This window comes from Lepidochelys olivacea (assembly GCF_965140295.1).
Source record: "Lepidochelys olivacea isolate rLepOli2 genome assembly, chromosome: 10".
NCBI classification, from domain to species: Eukaryota; Metazoa; Chordata; order Testudines; family Cheloniidae; genus Lepidochelys; species Lepidochelys olivacea.
This window is the reverse complement of record NC_140420.1, coordinates 43,109,327-43,133,883: the sequence shown is the minus strand read 5'-3', so window position 1 is coordinate 43,133,883 and position 24,557 is coordinate 43,109,327. Positions and strand designations below refer to the sequence as shown.

General features: G+C 49.2%; 1 protein-coding gene across 5 annotated transcripts in view; it reads left to right on the top strand.

The window, feature by feature from the left end:
- The window catches only part of BBS4 (Bardet-Biedl syndrome 4), a 97,839-nt gene that overhangs the window by 43,902 nt on the left and 29,380 nt on the right, over positions 1 to 24,557 (top strand). For 4 of the 5 annotated variants that reach the window (XM_084642392.1, XM_084642393.1, XM_084642394.1 and 1 more), the window contains one exon: positions 12,566 to 12,645. The exons of the other annotated variant lie outside the window; for it this stretch is intronic. In XM_084642392.1, coding sequence (XP_084498518.1) covers positions 12,566 to 12,645 — 80 coding nt within the window. The remainder of the gene's footprint in view (positions 1 to 12,565; positions 12,646 to 24,557) is intronic. 5 annotated transcript variants of the gene reach the window in all.

Here is a 24,557-nt window from a genome sequence, read left to right as displayed (position 1 = left end):
GAAGATGGACTACAAGCTGTCAAGAACAGTATTCCTGATGAGGCCATGGCACACCTGGTGGCTGAGCTTTGTGACTTTGTCCTCACCCACAACCATTTCAGATTTGGGGACAACTTACACCTTCAAGTCAGTGGCGCTGCTATGGGTACTCGCATGGCTCCACAGTATGCCAACATTTTTATGGCTGACTTAGAAAAAAGCTTCCTCAGCTCTCGTCCCCTAGTGCCCCTCCTCTATTTGCACTACATTGATGACATCTTCAACATATGGACTTACGGGAAGGAGGCCCTTGAAGAATTCCACCTGGATTTCAACAATTTCCACCCCACCATCAACCTCAGCCTGGACCAGTCCACACAAGAGATCCACTTCCTGGACACTACAGTGCAAATAAGTGATGGTCACATAAACACCACCCTATACCGGAAACCTACTGACCGCTATACTTACCTACATGCCTCCAGCTTCCATCCAGGACATATCACACGATCCATTGTCTACAGCCAAGCCCTAAGATACAACCGCATTTGCTCCAATCCCTCAGACGGAGACAAACACCTCTAAGATCTTTATCAAGCATTCTTAAAACTACAGTATGCACTTGGGGAAGTGAGGAAACAGATTGACAGAGCGAGAAGGGTACCCAGAAATCACCTGCTACAGGACACGCCAACAAGGAAAATAACAGAACACCACTGGCCATCACGTACAGCTCCCATCTAAAACTTCTCCAGCACATTATCAACGATCTACAACCTATCCTGGAAAACAATCCCTCACTGTCCCAGACCTTGGGTGGCAGGCCAGTCCTCGCTTACAGACAGCCCTCCAACCTGAACTACTATACACCACACCACAGAAACACTAACCCAGGAACCAATCCCTGTAGCAAACCTTGTTGCCTACTCTGTCCCCATGTCTACTCTAGCGACACCATCAGAGGACCCAGCCACATCAGCCACACCATGAGGGGCTCATTCACCTGCACGTCTACTAATGTTATGTATGCCGTCATGTGCCAGCAATGCCCCTCTGCCATGTACATTGGCCAAACCGGACAGTCCTTACGTAAAAGAATAAATGGACACAAATCAGACATCAGGAATGGTAACATACAAAAGCCAGTAGGAGAACACTTCAGTCTTCCTGGACATTCTATAACAGATTTAAAAGTAGCTATACTTGAACAAAAAAACTTCAGAAACAGACTTCAAAGAGAAACAGCAGAACGAAAATTCATTTGCAAATTTAACACCATTAATTTGGGCTTGAATAGGGACTGGGAGTGGCTGTCTCATTACAAAAGAAGCTTTGCCTCTCCTGGAATTGACACCTTCTCATCTGTTATTGGGAGTGGACTACATCCACCCTGATCGAATTGGCCTGTCAACACTGGTTCTCCACTTGTGGGGTAACTCTCTTCTCTTCACATGTCAGTATATTTATGCCTGCATCTGTAATTTTCACTCCATGCATCTGAAGAAATGGGGTTTTTACCCACAAAAGCTTATGCTCAAATAAATCTGTTAGTCTTTAAGGTGCCACCAGGCTCCTTTTTGTTTTTGCAGATCATTAATGAAGATATTGAACAAAACTGGCCCCAGGACCAACCCTTGGGGCACTCTGCTTGATACCGGCTGCCAACTAGACATGGAGCCATTGATCATTACCTGTTGAGCCCGATGGTCTAGTCAGCTTTCTGTCCCCCTTATAGTCCATTCATCCAGCCCATACTTCCTTAACTTGCTGGCAAGAATACTGTGGGAGACCATATCAAAAGCTTTGCTAAAGTCAAGGAATAACACGTCCACTGCTTTCCACTCATCCAGAGTCAGTTATCTCATTTGTGGCAAATTGCCAGTACGATTATGATGGGTCCCACGCTTCCTCTTCTGAGGGGTGAGGGGGGTTCAGGGCACAGTTTCCTGCCCCAGAACTAGGGTATCTACTGTCCCACTAGTAACACAGAGAAGGGTAGTGGAGAGGGAGGGACTCAGGCCCGTCCTCTACTCCAGGTCTCAGCCTAGGGGCCCTAGCGATAGTGGTAAACCACTTGAACTAGTGCTTCCTTCCCCTGGGCTACTTCCCTCTCCTGCTCTTCAGCTTGTGGGGTTTCCTGTTCTCTCTCTCTGCACAAGCCTGATGTCTCTTTACCTAGGGTCTTGGTCTTCTAGCCAGCCATGGCACTTCTCCAAACTACTCTCTGTTCCAACTCCTCCTGGTCTGAATTAAGCAGGGCTGTTTTTATCATGTGACTGGCTTCAGGTGCTTTAATTGGCTTCAGGTGCTTTAATTAGTCTATAGCAAACTTTCTTCCCTCTACAGGGAATAAGGCCCCCTTCTACACTCTCCTGCTGTCCTCTGACCTGGGCTTTCCTTGCTTTTTGCCCCTGCTTCAGGTGTTCCCCCCCCCGCGACCTGGCCAGACTCATTTTCTTCGTTTTGTTTTTTTTTTGGGGAGAGAAGACAGCTGACAGAGACATCACCCTGGGAAGCTACAAATTGTCGTGGAGGGGGCCGTAAGACTGAGTAACTTTTGAACTGTACTCTCGTGTGGGGGGAGTTTGACTGTGTCTTAACTGCATTTGTAGGGGCACAGGGGGTGTAGCACGGAGCTGCCCCCCAATCCATCAGTGTCCCCCCCAACACTACTACAACCGTCATGGCTGCCCGCCGTCAGTCCCTGCTGGCAACCTGCCATCTGCCTCTAGCCTCAACTGCTTGCTTTGAATTCCATCATCCGGACCAGACACAACAGCCGACCAAACAAGACTCTTTGGATAAACACGTGTGGGTCTGCGTTTCTCCCCGCCCCCCGGACTGCCAACCCCACAGTTTGCCCCACTACCTGACCCAACTCCTGTTTCCTTCCCCTGTCCAGTCCGACCCATTTGTCCCTGCCCCTGCCTGCAGCCCAACAGGGAGAAGTGGTTAATCTGCTTCCCCCTCCCTCCTCCTCCTTCTGGTGTCTCCCCGTCTCTCCCTGCTCACGATGGCGGGGAATGAGAGGGGTGAGGCCCCTCTAACAGCCTCAGTTGCCCCTCCCCCACCTACCCCCCTGCCCAACCCCCAAGTCTCCCCCCCACCACTGCTGCCAAAACACCTGCCACCGCCCCCGCTGGGGCATCGGCAGCTGGATGCACCAGGGCGACTATTACCGCTGCTACGCCCACCGCCCCCCCAGATTCTAGGAAAGCCCCCCTGGTTAGCCGGAAAGGCCAGGGTGCGAAGAAGGGGAAGGGCCCCGCCACAACCACCAAGCCCTCCATGGCAGAGGCTGCCCCCAAGTCTGTGGCCTCATCATCAACCATGGCGTCCCTCCCCGCTGTTCCCTCCACCAGCTCTGCAAGCATACCTCCCCCGGCCTCCAGGGCGTATGCCTGGGCGGTGGCAGCCCCCCCCCCCCCGCCTGCCGCCTCGTCATCTCACCCACCCCCCGCCTCCACTACCATCAATAGCGGCCGGGGCTCCTTTCCCACCATGACCAGGAAGCATGGCGTCCGTTGCCTCCTGGTGCCCGCCTTGCCCCACATGGAGACATACGTGCAGGTGTTGGCGAGGGTGTAGGACCCACGGCTATTCTGGCAGCCTCCAAAATGTACGGGAAGGTCGTCTTTTTCTTAGCATCGGAGGTTGCCGCCCAGGAGGCAGTGGAGAAGGGCCTGGCGGTGGGGGGGGGTGTGTTTGTCCCCCTGGAGCCGCTAGAAGACCTGGGTGTCCGCCTAGTCCTGACCTCCATCCCTCCTTTTCTACCCAATGCCGCCCCGTAACCCGCTCTCTCCACCCTTGGGAAACCCGTTTCTGTCATCAGCCCTCTCCCGTTGGGCTGCAAGGACCCCACCCTCCGTCACATCCTTTCATTCCTCCGGCAAGTGCAGCTTCTTCCGCCGCCGCCGGTGCGTGACGGAGAGGCACTCGAGGGGTCCTTCCTAGTCCTTTACCAGAGAGCCCGCTATCGGGTCTACTATGCCCGGTGCTACCTCTGCCGATCAGCGGGGCATGTCCGAAGAGACTGCCCCTTGGCCCGGCGGGGAGGGGCACCCGAGACCCCCGAGACCCAGCAGGACATCGGCTCTGTCGTTGCCGACGCCCCTGGCCACCCGACATCTGAAACCACCCCTCCTCCTGCTCGATCCACTGCTTCTCCTGCCCGGGCCAAAGAGACACCTCCCCTACAACGCCCAGACAAGTGAGGGAGCCCCGCCCTTGCTGTTAACAATCCAGCAGAGCCTATGGAGGAGGGTGCAGCAAAGATATTACCGGGCATAGGAGACGGCCCGCCCCAAGGAGAACCGCCCCCCCCATGTTGCCTCACCGTAACCCCCCCGAGCCTCTGAACCATCGCCTCTGCCCCCTGACACGACCCCTGCTAACCAGCCCCCAGAGGATGCTATGGAGGGCTGGACCCTAGTCCAGGGAAAGCGAGGCAAGCGGAAGGCTCGAGCTCCGCTGCACCCATAGGATGCAGAGGCCCCCTGGAAGACCAGGAAGGGAGGCACTGACACTGAGCCTTCCGCTATGCCCACGAGAGAGATCCATCCACCGGTGTCAGGAGGGGAAGACAAAATAGCACTGGAAGGTAGAATCTCCCCTCCACGGGAGACCCTCCCTTCCGAGACCCCTGAGGAAGCCCCTTCTGCCCGAATATCACCCGAACCCCCCGCGATCCACGAAGCGACCGTCATAGCGGGCTCCAGAGGGGAGTCCCCCGGGGTGGCAGAAGACGACCTTTCCTCCATGTATGAGGAGATCGAGGCCCTAGGTTTGACCCCGGTCACCCAGGGAGAGAATGACCTACTGCCGGCTGGCCTCGATCTGGGCAACCTTACCTCAGTCCCCCTTTTCCCATGCTCCCTCCACCTAACCGCCTTCCCGGGCGAGCACCCTGCAGAAGGTGGTCGACCACCTGAAGCCATGGCTGCCAAATCCACCACAGAGCCTGTGCCTAGCACCACTGGGAGCCCCCTCCCCACCCCCTTAACCCTTGAATCTGTTCGGGAGGCACCACCTCTTAGCTGCTTGCCTCCTGAAGCCCAGAGCCTCGCCTCTGCCCCCGCCCCCGCCCCTGTCCCTGCCCAATCCACCTCCTCCTGCAATGCTATTGCCGCCCCTGGGGTTATTTCTTTCCCTTTTTTTGCGGATCCCCCGCAAGGAGCAGTCTTCGCATTTTCCTGCCGCGACCCATTAGGAGCTGCAATTTTCCCTCCGCCATCCTCTTTTACCCCAAGGCTTGAGACGGACCTAATAACTTTAGCCTGTCAGACGCCCCGTCGGTGGTCTGCACCCTGCCTGCCCACCTCAACGGACCACGAGGCTGCACCAAGAGCCCCACCAGGGAATAACCCGGAAATCGCAACCCCACCCCCCCATGAGCTGCGAAAAGCGTTGCGACAGTTTTTAGAAGACATCCGTGGCTCCCGCAACAGGGTTCAGCTAGCTCTCCAGCTATGGGGGGACTTTGATCAAATCCTCCAGGCCACAAGGGCCCTTATAAAGGAGGGTAAAGGGAAAGGAAGGCACAGTGCCGCGGCCTACGGGCGGGCCCGCAGCTTCCGTGACTATTTACTCACTTACGGGATGGGTCACGGATTATTGCACTACCCGCCGGGGGCTGCAAACACCCCCGCCAACAAGGAACCCCCACCCCTCCCAGCCCTCCGCATGACGCTCCTCATTATTGCAACTTTGAACACCAGGGGCTGTAGGATGGCTCTCCGCAGGTCCCAGGTGCTCTCTTACCTTCGGGAAGGGGGGGTGCTCTGTGGTTTTTCTGCAGGAGACCCATACGGATCCGACCGCCAAGGATAGCTGGCGGCTGGAGTGGGGGGACGGGGTCTACTTCAGCCACTTCATGATCCGACAAGCTGGAGTGGCGACCCTGTTCTCCCCCAACCTACGGCCTGAGGTGCTAGGGGTCACTGAGGCCGTGCCGGGCCACCTGCTGCATCTCCGAGTCCGTATGGAGGGGCTCGTGGTCAATCTCGTTAACATCTATGCCCCGACAACGAGCCCGAAGCGACCGCAATTCTATCAGCGGGTGTCCGACTTCCTCGGCACCCTAGATTCTCACGAGTGCTTAGTCCTGGGAAGGGACTTTAACACCACCCTCGAGGAACAGGACCGCTCAGGGGACAAGCTGAGCCCGGCCGCTGCGAACATTCTCCGAGAAATAGTCGAACATCACTCCGTAGTAGACGTCTGGCGTGACCACCACCCGGATGATGCTTCCATGTTCACCTTTGTCCGGGTGAAGGCCCGTCGGTCACACCACTCTCGGTTGGACCATATTTATTTATCCCGTTTCCATCTTTCACAGGCCCACTCCTCCAACATTTGGCCGGCCCCATTTTCCGACCATCATCTAGCCACGATAACGGCCTCCCTCCGTGCAGAGAGGCCGGGACCAGCCTGTTGGCACTTTAACAACAGCCTGTTAGAGGATGAGGGCTTCGTGACGTCCTTCCGGGAGTTTTGGCAGGCCTGGCGAGAGCAGCGGCATGCCTTTCCCTCGGCGCGGCAATGGTGGGATCTAGGGAAGGTGCGTGCCAAGCTCTTCTGCCGTGACTACACCCGGGGCACCAGCCGACGGAGAAATGGAGTGATAGAGCAGTTGGAACGGGAGGTCTTAGAGATGGAGAGGCGTCTGGCCGCCAGCCCTGAGGACCGTTCCTCTGCAGAGCGTGCCGGGAGAATCGGGAGGAGCTCCAGGCTCTCGAGGACCATCGGGCCCGAGGTGCCTTTGTTCGATCCCGCATCCGCCTCCTTTGGGAGATGGATCGCGGCTCCCGTTTCTTCTACGCCCTGGAAAAAATGAGGGGGGCCAAGAAACACGTCACCTGCCTTCTAGCAGAAGACGGCGCCCCCCTCACGGATCTGGTGGAGATGTGTGGGAGGGCCCGTGACTTCTACACAAGCCTTTTCTCCCCGGATCCGACCGATCCTGGCGCTTGCAGGGTGCTCTGGGAGGAACTTCCCACGGTCAGTGTGGGCAACCGAGACCAACTAGAGCTGCCTCTCACCCTGGCCGTGTTCTCGGAAGCCATCCGTCGCATGCCCACCAATAAATCTCCGGGCATGGACGGGCTGACCGTGGAGTTCTACCGCGCGTTCTGGGACATCCTTGGCCCAGACCTAGCCACTGTCTGGGCTGAGTCTTTGCAGGGTGGGGTCCTCCCCCTTTCGTGCAGGCGAGCAGTGCTCGCCTTGTTGCCGAAGAAGGGGGACCTCCGCGATTTACGAAACTGGCGTCCTGTCTCGCTCCTTAGCATGGACTACAAAATCGTAGCGAAAGCAATCTTGCTGCGGCTAGGGTCTGTGATGGCGGACGTGCTCCACCCAGACCAGACCTATACTGTCCCGGGTCACAGCATTTTTGACAACCTATTTCTAGTCCAAGATCTTTTGGAACTCGGGTGTAGAGACGGTCTGTCGTTCGCCCTCCTGTCTCTTGATCAAGAGAAGGCGTTCGATAGAGTGGACCTCCTGGGCACTCTGCAGCCGTTTGGATTCGGACCTCAGTTTGTGAGTTTCCTCCAGGTGCTGTACGCTTCCGCGGAGTGTCTGGTTAGGCTCAACTGGACCCTTACCGAACCGGTCAGCTTCGGGCGAGGAGTACGGCAGGGGTGCCCCATCTTGGGCCAGCTGTACGCTCTGGCGATCGAGCCTTTCCTCTGTCTCCTCCGCAGGAGGTTGACGGGGTTGGTGCTGTGGGAGCCAGAGCTGCGGCTGGTCCTGTCGGCGTATGCCGATGACGTGCTCCTCGTGGTCCAGGACCCGGGGGACTTGGCGCGGATGGAGGCTTGCCAGGCCATCTATTCGGCAGCCTCCTCTGCCCGAGTCAACTGGGTCAAGAGCTCTGGCTTGGCGGTGGGGGACTGGTGGCAGGTGAGCTCCCTCCCACCCGCGCTTCAGACCATCCGGTGGAACACGGGCCCACTGCTCTACTTAGGAGTTTACCTTTCTACCACGCACCCTTCTCCGCCGGAGAACTGGCAAAATTTAGAAGGCAGGGTGATAGAGCGGCTCCGGAAATGGACGAGGCTACTCCGATGTCTCTCCCTCCGAGGGAGAGCACTGGTGCTTAACCAACTAGTCCTGTCCACGCTCTGGTACTGGCTCAACACACTGGTCCCGGCCCCAGGTTTCCTGACCGACCTCCGGACATCGATTCTAGAGTTCTTTTGGTCAGGAATGCACTGGGCCCCTGTTGGGGTTCTTCATCTACCCCTGAAGGACGGAGGGCAGGGCCTGAAGTGTCTGCACACTCAGGTCCGTGTCTTCCGCCTCCAGGCCCTGCAGAGGCTCCTTTATAGTGCAGGTAGTTCGACATGGAGCATATTGGTGCATGCCTTCCTGCACCGCTTCCAAGGGCTCCGATACGACTGGCAGCTCTTTTATCTCTGTCGGAGAGGTTTTCCGCAAGACCTCTCCGGGCTGCCGGTCTTCTACCAGGACCTCCTCCTGACCTGGAAACTGTTTTCAACGACCAGGTCCGTGGTGGCCACCGTGGGAGCAGATCTCCTCGCGGAGCCCGTGCTACACAACCCCCAGCTCCGTGTGCAGGCAGCGGAGTCCCGTTCGGTGCGCCAGAGTTTGGTCCTGGCAGAAGTCACGAGAATCGGAGACCTCCCGGACTACGACTGGGGAGACTGGCTGGATCCCCTGACGCTTGCTGGGCGCATGGGGCTCTCCAGACCTCGTACCCCCCAGCGCGTACTTCAGGAGGTGATGGCCGCCTTGACGCCCGCTGCTCAGGCTTATCTCAACCGAGCCCTGTGCGAGGGCACACCCCGCCCACCCTCTAGCCCAGGCCCGCCGGATCTTTCAGTTGGGCCCCTACCCTGTAGATCCCAACAAACCCCTTACCCTTTCACTGCGAGCCAGCTGCATGAACTGCAGCCGGTCAGCTTCCAAATCGCGCCACGGAAATATTTATACACACTCACGCTTCACACCCTCCACGCTCACACCCTGGTGTCCCGCCCCAATACAAAGTGGCGGGACCTCCTGCCACCTTTGGAGGGTGAACAACCCCGATGGGCCAGCCTGATTTCCACCTTGTTCCCGAGGCCTGTCGGGGACATTAGTTGGCGGCTCCTTCATGGAGCTGTGAGCACGGGCGTGTTTTTGACACAGTTCACCCCCATCCCGGATACTTGCCCTTTTTGCAACGTGAGGGAAACCCTGGCGCACGTATATTTAGAGTGTGCCAGGCTGCAGCCCCTTTTCCGGCTCCTCACGAATACTTTATTATGCTTTTGGCTACACTTTTCCCCTCACCTTTTTATTTACACGTGGCCCCATCCGTGGCCCCACAAAATCGCGAGATCTCCTGGTTAACCTCCTCCTAGCCCTAGCTAAAACAGCCATTTATAAAACCAGAGAGAGGAGGTTGGCTAATGAAGCGTCCTGCGATTGTGGGGCCGTTTTCCGATCCTCAGTACATTCACGTATCCGGGCGGAGTTCCTCTGGGCGGCGTCCACCGACTCCCTTGACGCCTTCGAGGAGCGGTGGGCGCTGTCCGAGGTTCTCTGCTCGGTGACCCCGTCCGGTTCCCTCCGTCTGACCCTTTGATTGAGGGGAAGAGCGAGAGACCCCAGTCCCAGCCGTTGCCGCTGTGGATACCATCATTACTGTCACCTAGGAGGGGTCGTATCACACGTGGTGTACATCCCCCCCAAACCGCCCACCCCGCAGCTGTGCCCCATCTTGTCGGGCACTCTCAGGAGAGGAATAATCGGTGACACTGGGCGTGGCACTAGGTAACTCGAGGGGGTGGAAGACCATGAGTGTCGAGGAAGCCCCCCCGCTCTCGGCCACCAGGTAACTCAGGAGGGTGGAAGACCACGAGTGTCGAGGAAGCCCCCCCGCTCTGGGCCCAGGCTGGCCTGAACACTTCTCCCTCCTGAAGGCTGCTGTGTTATACCTTGTGTTTGCTTTTGTTGCATAGTTTTGCTTTATCCTTTTTGGTGATTCCTTGTAAGTGTTACACAAATAAAATTCTTTTCTGCTTCAAAAAAAAAAAAAAGTACTCTCCTGTTGCCCTCTGGTCATGCTATATCACATGTCATAGAAGGCAGTTAGGTTAGTCAGGCATGACTTGCCCTTGGTGAATCCATGATGACTGTTCCTGATCACTTTCCTCTCATTGAAGTGCTTCAAAATTGATTCCTTGAGGACCTGCTCCATGATTTTTCCAGGGACTGAGGTGAGGCCGACTGGCCTCTAGTTCCCCAGATCCTCCTTCTTCCCTTTTTTAAAGATGGGCACTACATTAGCCTTTTTCAAGTCATCCAGGACCTCCCCCGATCACCATGAGTTTTTAAAGATAATGGCCATTGGCTCTGCAATCAGCTGTCATTCTCCCCTCTTATCCCCAGCCCTCCCCCTGTTTATTTTCAGTAAAAGTTACAGACAGGTCCTGGGCTCCCATGAATTTTTGTTTTATTCTCCGCAACCTGTCCGTGATTTTTACTAAAAATAACAGTGAAAAAACCTTAATCTTAAACATACTTATAGGGTCATTGCATAGTGCCACAACAGGGCAGAGTTAAGGTTGTTTGGGAGCCCAACTGTGCATTTCCACACCTTAACATATTTTGATTTCTTTTAAGTCTAACTCTGAATTTCCTGGGCCTTAAAATGCTGTTTTTTTGCCATAATTAAATCATCCCTGTAGTGTGTGTTATCATAAATTACTGATGTTTGCTGTTCTTAACTGTACTGCCATCTTAATATAGATTTGTCTGGGAATGCAGTGTGAAAAACAAATTGGCTTTTAAAAATTCTTTCCATTTCAATTATTCAAAGTGATGTTTGTAACACAGTTGGAGAAACTTGTCAGCTAAAGTTGCGGGGGTGCGGGAGGTGGATGATGGTGCTGTTTTTACTTGTTTTTAACCTGCATTCTTTAAGTACTCTGCTTCTCACACGTTGAAGGAATGAGCTGTGAGAGATCGCCACAGTGGTAGTACAGAATGCATGTTTCCTATTCGCTGCAAATCATGAAGTTAAAAGTAAATTAGTAAATTACATTAGTTAAGTTAAAAGTTTCTAAAAGATGATGATACTTGGATCTCCTGCCTTGACTCACTCTGGATTTCTGAAATCTGCTGGATTTCCTCTTTCTCCTAGCTGATCTTGACCTGTGCTGAAAGCTGGTGGCAGTTGCTATGGAAAATTTAAAGTGGTATTCCTATCTGTCTGTGCTGTCATTATGAAAGCCAAGTGCACACCTCAGTTTGACAGTTGTGTAGATGGGTCTGCATTCCACGGGGTGGGGACAGGGAGGAAGGTGTCCTAGTGCTCTATCATCCTTCCTGCTGCTGCAACAATCTTTGTCTTGCCTTGCTTCTACTCTTCTGTCATTATACTGACTTGCAAGCATTTAGCTTTTTTGCCAGTTGCTATGGTTACGTCTGGGCTACCAGCATCTGAACTGCAGAAATGACAAACAAATAATATATTTCAAGTCTTAAAGAAATGCACAGGAATGGGTTAAACTTTTAAACCCAACATGAGCATTACCAGCCAAGCAATACCCATTTGTGACTTGCCATGACTGCTGCAGGCTCCTTAGAATTGATGTAGTGGAGCATATTTCTCTTTCTTCTTCACTACATCAAAGAGATTTTTCATCAGTGGCTTCACCATATCCCACAAAGGTGTGACATTTTGTAATCTTGCACAGTTTCAAAGAAGTAAATTTGGCTTCTTTAAATTATTATCAGCTTCCCTAGCATGTCCATTCCCAAAGCTCTTTCTGCATCTGTGGAAGCCCAAAACCCAACAAACTATTGTTGGCATTAGATCAGCATTTCTCAAACTGGGGTCCACGAGGGTATTCCAGGGGTCTGCGGGCCCTGCTGATCAGCTGCTCTCCTTCCCTCCCTCATCTCCTCCCTCTCCCTCCCATCACCTACTTCTCACAGCTGGGGGAAGTGTTGCAGTAGGGGCAGGGTCTGGGGCTGAGCGGGGGTTTCAGGGTCTGCAAAAATTTTTTGAATCAAAATGGGGGTCCTCGGATTGCTAAAGTTGGAGAACTGCTGCATTAGACTACAATGTATGCAAAGGCAGGGTGTTAGCATTGTTTGCTCCAGCAAGCTGTGCTGGAAGGAGCAGATGTCTCACGTCTTATGAAGTGCTATTGTTTGAGTTTTCAGTGAAAGAGGCTTATTTAGACTATTTATTGAACAGTATTTTCTATCCATCAGTTTGGAACTCCTTTTGCTTTCTAACACTGAAGGGCAGACTCCAGGTTTTGAGTCAAGAGACTAATAGCGCTCCCTGGTGCAGTTCTAGTTTAGGTTGTCCTGCATGTGGAGACTTTCCCTACCAAAGAGATATTTTTCTGGCCTGATGTGTGTAGGGTGACCAGATAACAAGTGTGAAATATCGGGACACTTTTTTGGGGGGGGCGGGAGATAGTTGCGTATATAAGACACAGTCACTAAAATCGGGATTGTCTTGATAACATTGGGGCATCTGGTTACCCTACATGCATGAGTGTTCTCTGCCAGATCATTTCTCAATGTTATGTGTGTTCTGCTAATGTTTTCCACACAGTGCCAGAGCTGCCAATCTTGGAGAGAAGGAACTGGCTGATACACCTGCACTATATCTGCAAAGATTATGATGCGTGTAAGGTAAGAGCTGGTCAGTGGGAAATGGTTTACTGGTTTCATTGTTTAGTTCCTAAGCCAGATCTGTATTTTCTATAGGAAGTCTGAGTTGTGGTAAACGTGTTCAGCTAGAGTCTCAGCTGGTGTTAATATGTGTCGCTCTTATCGACCTCAATGGAGCTACAACAATTTATAGTACTTAAGGATCTAGACCTCTGGTTAGCATTTCTAGGTATAAAACATAAGGGGAAAAAATGGTATTTGCCGAATTAGTCTTCTTAGGTAGAGAGTAGTATGGGTCCTAACTACATTCTTTCCTGAATTGACAGAGAGAAAATATAGGTAAAGCAAATGTGAAAACTACTTTGGCTATATTTAGCCTTGTTTACAAATCTGTACACTTTTAAGTTCTTCTTCAAGTGCTTGCGTATGTGCATTCACAGTAGGTATGGGCACACCTTGTGCACCAGTGCCAGAGAGTTTACCCTAGCAGTAACCATAGGGACGGTCCCGTCCCTGGCCACATGCCTCTTTACCGTTGGTGGTCAGATCATTAGTGCTCTTTGTGAACTACTACTCGATCTAACTAGTAAAAACAACAAGGCACCTTAGAGACTAACAAATTTATTTGGGCATAAGCTTTCATGGGCTAAAAGCCACTTCATCAGATGCATGGAGTGAAAAATACACTTGGTATTCATCCCTTCTTGTCAACTGTTGAGAATAGGCCACTTCCACCTTAATTGAATTGGCACGTGAGCATTGACAGGTCAGGCTTGAGAAAGCCCTGGCTGGGATGATTTAACTGGGAATTGGTCCTGCTTCGAGCAGGGGGTTGGACTAGATGACCTTCTGGGGTCCCTTCCAACCCTGATATTCTATGATTCTATGACCCCCCACTTGGTAAGGCAACTCCCATCTTTTCATCTGCTATAATATATATTCTGCTTACTGTATTTTTCACTCCATGCATCTGATGAAGTGGGTGTTAGCGCACAAAAGCTTATGCCCAAATAAATTTGTTAGTCTCTAAGGTGCCACAAGGACTCCTCGTTGTTTTTGCTGATACAGACTAACATGGCTACCACTCTGAGATCTAACTAGTGTTTCTCAAAAGTCTTTGGATTTCTTTTCTTTTATTCCTTTATAATTTTAAGTTTATTTCATTTGATTTAGCCCTACTTTTGGGATTTTTCCAGCTGGCGGGTCCCTGGGATTCAAACCTTGCCTAGAATTCAAGAAGTTTATGCCTGTTAATGACCCTCACTCCTACTGCCTCAAGTATTTGGGTGAGGGCCACATCAGAGATGGGTGCTTTATCTTTCATGGCTTAAAGACTAGAACTAAAACACTAAAGCCACCTTGATCATCTAGAGGAAGCTCTTTGAAGTGCTCTCCTGGTCATATCAGCTGAAAGAGGTCTCAGAAGATCCCCATCTCTGGGTCCGACCTTTTCAAGGCCTAGAGAGTCTCAAAAGCCCAAGCAGAAGTCTGCATCCGGCTTCTCAACATCTAGGGTGCAGGATTCTTCCACAGGGTGTCAGTCAGGTACCAAAGGTAGAGGATGCCCTGTGGCTTGCTACTCCCCGGTACCGGGTCACTCAGAGACCTAAGTCGTCAGCTCCGGTGCCCTCTCAGGGACCATCAAGACAGGCTACTTCGATGGTTACAGAACAGTCTTCCCTGATCACTACAGATCAGCAGCTCATGTTGGTATCAACTATGAAGGAGGCTTACATCACGGCTAGAGACTTACTATGCCTGTCAGTGCTGCCATTGCCTTTGCTTCAAAGCAAAGACCTTGTGCAGTACCAATGTAGCCTTCTAGAATAGATCATTGGCAGCACGTCATTCATCCATGGAACTGTCTGCCTTAGGCTCGATACTGCCCACTAGTGTGGGACCGGCTCTGGATTCCTTACACCACATATTAACAGCAGCCAGGAAGCCATCCATGCTGTCACTGGTACCGTGCTCCTGACATAGGTCCTGATTAAGATTGCCAAACATTCCTTCAGGCACCACGCCACCCTGGTTATCCAAGTCATCATCAGACTCTGAAGTCATAGAATCATAGAATATCAGGGTTGGAAGGGACCCCAGAAGGTCATCTAGTCCAACCCCCTGCTCGAAGCAGGACCAATTCCCAGTTAAATCATCCCAGCCAGGGCTTTGTCAAGCCTAACCTTAAAAACCTCTAAGGAAGGAGATTCTACCACCTCCCTAGGTAACGCATTCCAGTGTTTCACCACCCTCTTAGTGAAAAAGTTTTTCCTAATATCCAATCTAAACCTCCCCCACTGCAACTTGAGACCATTACTCCTCGTTCTGTCATCTGCTACCATTGAGAACAGTCTAGAGCCATCCTCTTTGGAACCCCCTTTCAGGTAGTTGAAAGCAGCTATCAAATCCCCCCTCATTCTTCTCTTCTGCAGGCTAAACAATCCCAGCTCCCTCAGCCTCTCCTCATAACTCATGTGTTCCAGTCCCCTAATCATTTTTGTTGCCCTTCGCTGGACTCTCTCCAATTTATCCACATCCTTCTTGAAGTGTGGGGCCCAAAACTGGACACAGTACTCCAGATGAGGCCTCACCAATGTCGAATAGAGGGGAACGATCACGTCCCTCGATCTGCTCGCTATGCCCCTACTTATACATCCCAAAATGCCATTGGCCTTCTTGGCAACAAGGGCACACTGCTGACTCATATCCAGCTTCTCGTCCACTGTCACCCCTAGGTCCTTTTCCGCAGAACTGCTGCCTAGCCATTCGGTCCCTAGTCTGTAGCTGTGCATTGGGTTCTTCCGTCCTAAGTGCAGGACCCTGCACTTATCCTTATTGAACCTCATCAGATTTCTTTTGGCCCAATCCTCCAATTTGTCTAGGTCCTTCTGTATCCTATCCCTCCCCTCCAGCGTATCTACCACTCCTCCCAGTTTAGTATCATCCACAAATTTGCTGAGAGTGCAATCCACACCATCCTCCAGATCATTTATGAAGATATTGAACAAAACCAGCCCCAGGACCGACCCTTGGGGCACTCCACTTGATACCGGCTGCCAACTAGACATGGAGCCATTGATCACTACCCGTTGAGCCCGACAATCTAGCCAGCTTTCTACCCACCTTATAGTGCATTCATCCAGCCCATACTTCTTTAACTTGCTGACAAGAATACTGTGGGAGACCGTGTCAAAAGCTTTTCTAAAGTCAAGAAACAATACATCCACTGCTTTCCCTTCATCCACAGAACCAGTAATCTCATCATAAAAGGCGATTAGATTAGTCAGGCATGACCTTCCCTTGGTGAATCCATGCTGGCTGTTCCTGATCACTTTCCTCTCATGCAAGTGCTTCAGGATTGATTCTTTGAGGACCTGCTCCATGATTTTTCCAGGGACTGAGGTGAGGCTGACTGGCCTGTAGTTCCCAGGATCCTCCTTCTTCCCTTTTTTAAAGATTGGCACTACATTAGCCTTTTTCCAGTCATCCGGGACTTCCCCGGTTCGCCACGAGTTTTCAAAGATAAGTCAACTCTCAGGTGTCCTGGTACCCAGAGTCTAAAGCTTACTCTCGTCATTGCTATCATTATTGTGGCTTTGAGAAGAGATTGTCCAAGAATTGGGACACTTGGGTCAGACAAGCCTGGGGCCTGATATTGTACCGGGGTTGGCTTTAATAGTTGCCTTGGGGGCAAACACCTCATACCTCTTCCTCATCACATGATGAGGTCCTGGCACAGGAGGCATCATCCCCAGTACTGGATGACTAAAGTACACCAGGAGTTACTCAGGAGAATGGCAGCCTCTCTGGAACCTGTAGAGGAGAATACACACACACTCATTGACATTCTCCATCTTTCTGTGGCAGGGAAGGTAGCCCTGCCTGTGAACAATGCCATCATGCAGCCAACTGAAACGATATGCCAGACCTCTTCCTCCATTTCTCTGGTGGCCAAATGAATGGATCGGAAATACCAGGCTCCATCCCCGGGATTTGAGTAGTTCTAGCTACATCCTAACAATGGCCACAGTGAATCAGAGAAGTCGTTAGGTCCAGGCTAAGCCTACCTCCAGGACAAAAAAGACTAAAAAAGCTTGAGCTCTTTTGCCATAGAATAATTTTTTCTGCCAGTCTACAACTCTAGATTGCCAGCTAACATGCCTTTTGGTTGTGCTATGGCTTGTCCAACTGGGAAGCTATATCCCACTTTATCACCAAGCTGCCTGAAGATTCAAGGGAGCAGTTTGAATTAGTCATGGCTGAGGATTGCTTCATCACTCATTCATCTCTGCAGGCTTTCCGGGATGTGGTAGACTGCAGCCGAGGTCATGGTGACAACTTTAAGAATGCACCAGTCCTCCTGATTGCATCTCTGAAGGATTGCAATAGACAACTGAGGACTTCCCCTTCAAAGGGTATTCCTTGTTCTCATCCAAAACAGATCAAGCCTTGCATACCCTGAAGAACTCGAGAATAGTTCTGAAATCCTTGAATCTCTACTGGCAATGAGGAGGACAAAATATTATTCTCCATACCAGTCTAGACTGCAATGCTACCTCTTCCGTCAGGCTGACCAATCTAAAAGAAAGCAAAGATTGCAGAGGACATAGATGCCTTCCACTTCCTTCAGGTTCGAGTCATCCCAAGGGCTTGAACCAGAAGATTTGACTCTTTTATGTTGAGGACAGCATGTCACCCAACCTAGATCTCTCTGGCCCTTCCCTGCATTTCCAGGTCAGGTTATCTAATTTCCTACATGCCTGGCGCAGTCCATCACCTTGGACAAATGGGTGTTAAGCACGGGGGAATCAGGATACACCTTGCATTTCCTTGCTATTCCCACTCCTTTTCCCAGTCTCTCTTCAGGGATCCCTCTGACAAGTCTGTGCTAAGGCAAGAAGTGCAGATTCTACATTCTATGGGAGCTATAGAAGACATGCCCCCTCTTCAGTGGTCAGGGGTTTTTGTTCCCAACACTTTCTCATTCTCAAAGCCAGAGGAGGTCTAATATCAATCCTAAATCTTTGGAACCTGAACAGGTATGTCAAGAAGACATTCTGGATGTTTTCCCTGGCCACAATTATCTTTTCTCTAGGTCCAGGAGACTGGTATACTACCCTTAACTTACAGTATACCTATTTCAACATCTGCCAGGGCATTTCTGCCTCTCTCCAGGTTTCAAACTCTGCAGGACCTATGCGTTTTCCTCAAGGAGCATCCCCAGACCACTGTAAGGGATTGCCTCAGGATTCTAGGTCATGAGGCAGCATGTATATACGTCACCCCACACACCAGACTTCAGACTGCTGCAGGCATGGCTCAGCTTGGTCTATCATCCTCAGAGTCACCACTGAGACGAGCTGGTTTGTGTTTCAGACACTGTGTTGTCTTCTCTGAACTGGTGGATGAGCCAATCCAATGTGTGCAAAGGAGTTCCCTTCTCTCCCCCTCTCCCATCCATGACTATGTTAACAGACGCCTTAGTCATGGGATGGGGAGCACCTCTGTGATAAATGAAGTGGGGGAGATAGCTCCCTTTTATGGAAACTCAACCAGCCAGTTAGCTACCAAATCCCTGTTAATAGCTGTTCTCTACATGCTTTACCTGTAAAGAGTTAAAAAAGCCCATAGGTAAAAGGAAGGGAGTGGGCACCTGACCAAAAGAGTCAATGGGAGTGGTAGAATTTTTTAAATTGGGAAAAACTTTCCCTTTGTTTGTCTGTGGTTGTTCTCCCAGAGAGGAGACACAGAGCAGCAATGCAGCCAGGTATGGAAAACCATCAGGTCATACCTAGAAACTCCTAATTTGAAACCACAGTTATATAAGTAGACCAAGAAATGTCTAGGAAGATGCGATTAGGTTTATCTCTTTTATTTCTATATGGCTTGTGGACTCCTCTGTGCTAACCCTAGGTGCTTTTGTTTTGCTTGTAACCTTTAAGCTGGATCTCAAGAAAACCATTTGTGATGTTTAATTATTATACTTGCTTTTTTTAAATCTAGCAAGAGCCTAAGTTCCAGATGTATTTTTTTCTTTTTGTTTTTAATAAAATTTACCTTTTTTAAGAACAGGATGGGGTTTTTGTGTCCTAAGAGGTTTGTGCATATGTTGTTTAATTAGCTGGTGGCAACAGCTGATTTCCTTTGTTTTCTTTCTCCGCTCTTCCTCAAAGGGAGGGTGAAAGGGCTTGAGGGTACCCCACAGGAAGGAATTCCCAAGTGCTCCTTCCTAGGTTCTCAAAAAGGCCGGGGGGGGGGGGGAGGGGGTTCGCACTCGGGTAGTGGCAGCATTTACCCATCCAAGGTCAGAGAGAAGCTGTAACCTTGGGAGTTTAATACCAGCCTGGAGTGGCCAGTATAAATTGTTAGAGTCCTTGTGGGCCCCCAACTTCTTCACTCAAAGTGCCAGAGTGGGGAATCAGCCATGACAACATCCAAGCCCCGTCCAGGCCCAGGGGTTGTGGACTGCCCACTAAGCCAGGCTCCACATAAATGTTTTAGAGTTGCAAGTGATATTTTATCCATGTTAGTAGTTCCAGTCTCACATCCAAGGCAAGACTGTCCAGGTTCTCACCGACAACACCACAGTAGTGTTTTTATGGGAACAAGCAAGGTTGTGCCAGGTCCAACAGCCTTTGCCAGGAGGCAGTCAAGTTATGGAACCTGTTTATTTGGAACTCGGTCACTCTCAAGGCATCTCACCTACTAGAAGTTCAAAATGACCTGGTGCATTGTCTGTGCAGATCCTTCAATTTGGATCACAAACGTCTCTCAACACGAACGTTCTAGTTTTGGGTGTTTCACACAGGGGGCCTTCTGTCCATGGGACTATTTATGACTCCGTCAAACAGGAGGTGTCCCCATTTCTCTTCTAAGGCAAGTCACAGCCGTCGGTCAGTATTGAAACCTTTCCTGTTTCTGGAGGAAGAGGACCTCCTCTATGTGTTCTCACTAGTGCTCTGATTCCCAGGGTCTTCATCAAACTCAAGCAAGATCACAGGAGAATGATCCTTATTTCTCCAGCTTGTCCAAGACAGACGCAGTATTCAGACCTCCACAAACTGTCCTCTCAGGAACCCTTACCACTGCCAGTGACCAAAGACTTCCTAATGCAGAACATGCATCCATGCTGCACCTGAATCCTCTGGTACTGCACCTCACAGCATGGTTCATCAGTGGTTGAGTGCAGAGGAAGTGCACTGATCAGTGGCTGTCCAGAACGTTCTTCTTAATAGCAGAAAACCTTCCCCCAGAGCTGCCTACCTAAGTGAAAACATTTCTTCATGTGGGGAGCCTCCCATAATGTGTGTCCAACTCAGGCCAGCATTCAGTCAATCCTAGATTGTCTTTTGAAACTTAGAGTTCAATCTAGCATTCAGCTCTGTTAGGGTACATTTTGTGGCCATTTCAGCTTTCCATCCTCTAATAAATGGCAAGACTGTCTTCGCTTACCTCATCACTACCAGATTCTTGAATGGTCTGGAGAGATTATTCCCACCGGTCTGAGAACCAACACCTTCCTGGGATTTGAATTTGTTGTTGTCTGCACTTATGGAACCTCTCATCAAGTCTTTGGTGTTATGCTCTTTTTTACACCTATCAGCAAAGGTGTCATTTTTAGTGGCCATCACTTCTGTCAGGAGGGTAGGTGAACTGAATGAATTGGTCACTGATTTACTGTATGCTGTTTTCTACAAGGTCCAACTTAGATCACACCCTCAGTTCCTCTCCAAGGTGATCTATGAATTCCACATGAACCGATTTATATATCTGCCAGTTTTCTTTCCAAAGCTGCATGTGCATAGGGTGAGAGAAGGCTCACCACTCTCGATGTTTGTCGCTTGTTGGTTTTTTACCTGCATAGGAAAAGCCCTCTTGGGCCTCTTCCCAGCTCTTTGTGCCATACACAGAACATATGAAGCGTCATCCAGTCACAACTTAGACACTTTCTAAATGGATCACCAGCTGCATCGTGGTGACTTATGCTGCTAAAGAAGTAATGCTTCCTGATAGACTCACAGCACACTCAACCAGAGCACATGCAACCTCAATGGCGTTTCTGGCACATGTCCCAATCATGGACATCAGTACAGCAACAACGTGGTCCTCAGTTCATGCTTTCATCAGACATTATGCGTTCCCTGCCGCTTCAAGGTAAGATGCAAATGTAGCCAGTTGGTCCTACAGTCTCTCTTCCAATGAGGCTCTGAGTTCTACCTCCTGAGGTAACAGCATGGTAGTCACCTACAGTGTAATGGACATATGCAAGCACTCAAATAACTAAAAAACAGTTACTTACCTGTTCTTCAAAATGTGTTGCATATGTCCATTACATGACCCACTCTCCTTCCCTGATGCATCAGAGCCTACTAACAGGTTCTAGTGTGAAGAAACTGAAGGTGGAGCAACTCCGCCCTTTATACCCTTACTCATAGCACAAAGAGCTAGATAGTGAGCAGGTACCACATGTATCACTAAGGAAAACTCTCTGGCACCGGTGCACAAGGCATATACACACCTGTAGTGTAACTGACATGCAACACATCTTGAAGAACAACAGTTACTTTCAACTGTGTTTTTTCCCAGTTGATTCTCCTTACTGCCTTTTAAAACTCAAATATCAAAATGAATACAGGCTTTCCTTTTTCTCTAGTGACAAATAGGTTTTCCCAGATGATTATAACTCTATTGCATAGTGCAGAGTCTCTCAAAGGTACTGCAGAGGCAACAGAAAGACATTGCATTGAGCAAACATCTCCCATAAGAGAATGAGAGGAAAGGTCTTGACTTTGCTTGATTGCAGGTCATTCATTTTACACATATGTTGCACTTTTTGATATGTCTTCAGTTTGGTGAATAGGTTGGAACTGTTCAGTGGTGCAGAACTGTAATGCAGAGCAGACAAAAAGTGTAGTAAAGATCAAGTGTAAATAGTCTCTTGGCCTATCAAAGGCTGTTATCAAGTGTCTTGATGTTTTTGGTCTTTTGGCCTTGAGATGAAAACCTTGTCTGTGTCTCTTGGACCTTGAAGTGAAAAAAAATTATCTAAGTCATTTAAACAGTATGTTCTTTAGACAAGACTAACACAGTTCATTAAAGGGGACCTGCAAAAGGCTAGGAGGAGGGGAATTGGCAGTTGGATTGGTTTTTGCTACTCCTGCTTGTTTTCCCCCCTTCTCCATCCCTTTAGAAATGTCAGGGATGTCAGGTCTTGGCTTCTCTTATCTTTGTTGGAGAACTTCTTGGTTGACTGGGAGCTCACTCAGCTACTAACTGAAGTTGCGCTTTGAATCCTTAACACAGAAAGCTTTTCTCTCAAATCTTGGAGATAAATGGGTATAAACAAAATCAGTGCTGACAGTCTGAATAAAAATCACTTCCCCTCTCTATTAATCTGGTTGCATTTAAAGAGGAACCTAACTTTCTTTTCCTTTGTAGATCAGATGTGAAGCAGTAGCTCTCACGCTGGTCTGTGAAGCCCCAATAGTCTGTAAAGTCCTTCCTGGTGGCTCCCAAAATGAAACATTGAGAACAAAGTCAGAAGGGTTGGTCAGGGCCACAGCATAGAAAAGGATACCCCTTTCTGTCTTGCTCATATATGTGCTCATGTGCACACACTTGTGAGTACACACTCACAAAGCAGACTCCAGAAAGAAGTATATGAAGGTCTAGCATCTTAAAGAATGAGGAAATAAGTGGATCAGACCCTCCCATTGTCATGGGCCCTTGTGATCTAGTCCACTGCAGAGCACGAGGTTTAAATATAGTTTGGGTTATTCCTTAAAAATCCATTATTGCTCCAATGTTTATTGAATGAACAGTTGCCCTGTCAAGGGTTAGCTAAGAAGTGACTCTGTTCTGTAACACCAGAGTAAACTCTGATGGCAAGTCATTCCTTTAATCAGCTCTCAGAGAGAGGCATCCTCCTGTGCATTAGTTCTTGATTTTCATAACTTTGACCTGAATTCTGCCTGACTTTCCCCCCTGACTTCTGTCTATTAAAGAGTTTTTTAAATCCCCGTATTTACCAATGATGCTAATCATCAATGCAGAATGACTTGTTCCGTCACCCACACCTTCCAGAAATGAAAGGGTTAACTTAATTAGTACTTTTACACTTCCATTCCCTCCAATTTTGTTTTGGTGTTTCTGAGTTTTTTGGCGAATTTTACTGCTTGTTGAAATAAGAGACTGATGGTACTGGCTGTTAAATCCTGATGCTTTTGGAGCTGGCCAGATGCAAGACAAACTTCTGTACAAAGCCCTAGGCTGCGACACCCTCTGCTTTTCCTATACAGTCAGTAGCATAGGCATTGGTGCCAGACTATGTGCAGTAGTTTTGTGATGCAGATACACACTTACTCGAGAATAAACAGAGATTGTCAAAGACTTCACTTTGAAATCCAGCTCTTCATGTGTGCATCTTCATAGATTACTTTGCAGCTTCAAATCCAGTTTCTTCCCCCTTCATCCATTTTTAAAATCCCCTCCATTTTCTGTTACACACAAGGAAGGAATAATTAAAATAACCACACGTTTTTAATTCATTAAATTCACCCTATTGTTTGATCTTCTTCCAAGATTCTTAAATTCTGTCAGCAAGTTAAGGAAAATTGGGGAGGAAAAACTGGGATTATAGTTCATTGTCTTTAGCACAAGCACTTTTGCTATGTGATTTTTCAGGGCTTAAAGAATTAATCAAATGTCTCTAAAAGAGACCTATCTGTTGCTCTCTCTTGATCTGAGACTGATACGGTGTGGATGGAAAAATGTGCTTTCCATAATCAAAGAGGGCTTTCTGAACCCAAAGCAGTGGTAACTTAACTGTTTCTCTTCAGGAATAAATCCATGGGGACACAGCTCCTCTGTCTGATAAAGGATTGGTACAAATGAGTTCTTTTACCCAAAACTACTTTTTTATTAGCTTTCAAGCACATACATACACTCATGCTGTAGCAGTAGGTTTTAGAGCATTACAAAACTTCATAGTTACCCAAAGTTTGAAATGGCTTTGAGTAATCAACAGCTAGACTTTTGGGGGCCCTCCTTCCGTCCAGCTGCTGGGGAGTTTAGGTGTCAGCTCCTTGCCCAAAGAGACGCTTCCTCGGGCTATTCCGAGGTGTTTACTTTTACTTTTTTTATAGCTAACTTTTACAAAACACATAAATTATAGTAACCCCTAGTGCATTACCAGTTTTTCTAGTTTTAGCAAATTGCTTATTATTTTTATTAATAAAAAATCCTAATATTTCTAGTCATAATAAACTTATATATTAGAGGCACCCAAATACAAGATCGCTATTCATTTACTTTTTTTTACTTTTATGGTTGGTTAACATTTTCCCTTCCTCCCATTTTAATTAGCAAAACGACAAACATGCAACTATTTGGCCTTGTCTCTTAGAGTCCTAAAAATTATTCCTAGCTATGTGGTGTTTGGTTTTCAGCTAGCAGTGACTGGACACACAAAATGGCTGACTACAGTTATGTTAAGTTCTAGTGTTACAATGGGGTATCTAGAAATTGCTGAGAGATCTGTTTATGAACATCTAATACTTATCTAATCTGTACATGCAACATTGCAGATTTGTGGGAGGAGTCTGTTAGTTAAAAGATCAGCAGATGCAAATCCAAGGGGAAGGGCAGCCTGGGGTTTCTTTTCTCTTGTATTGTCTTGCTCTCTCACCACTGGTTTTCTTTCCCCTTGGATCTTAGCATATGCATCTTCCATCCACACCTGCTAAAGTGAGAGTGTCCTCATTTTCACAAAACATTTCACAGTGATAAGGTTTCACTGTAATAACCTCCCCACTCACACACCCTCAAACTCCTTATGAGCTAGATTTTAGGTCAATTTCCCCCTTATTTCCATTCCCTTCATTCAGCTCCTTGCTTGAGGTGGGGGTTGCTGATGCTGATAACATTGCTGGCAG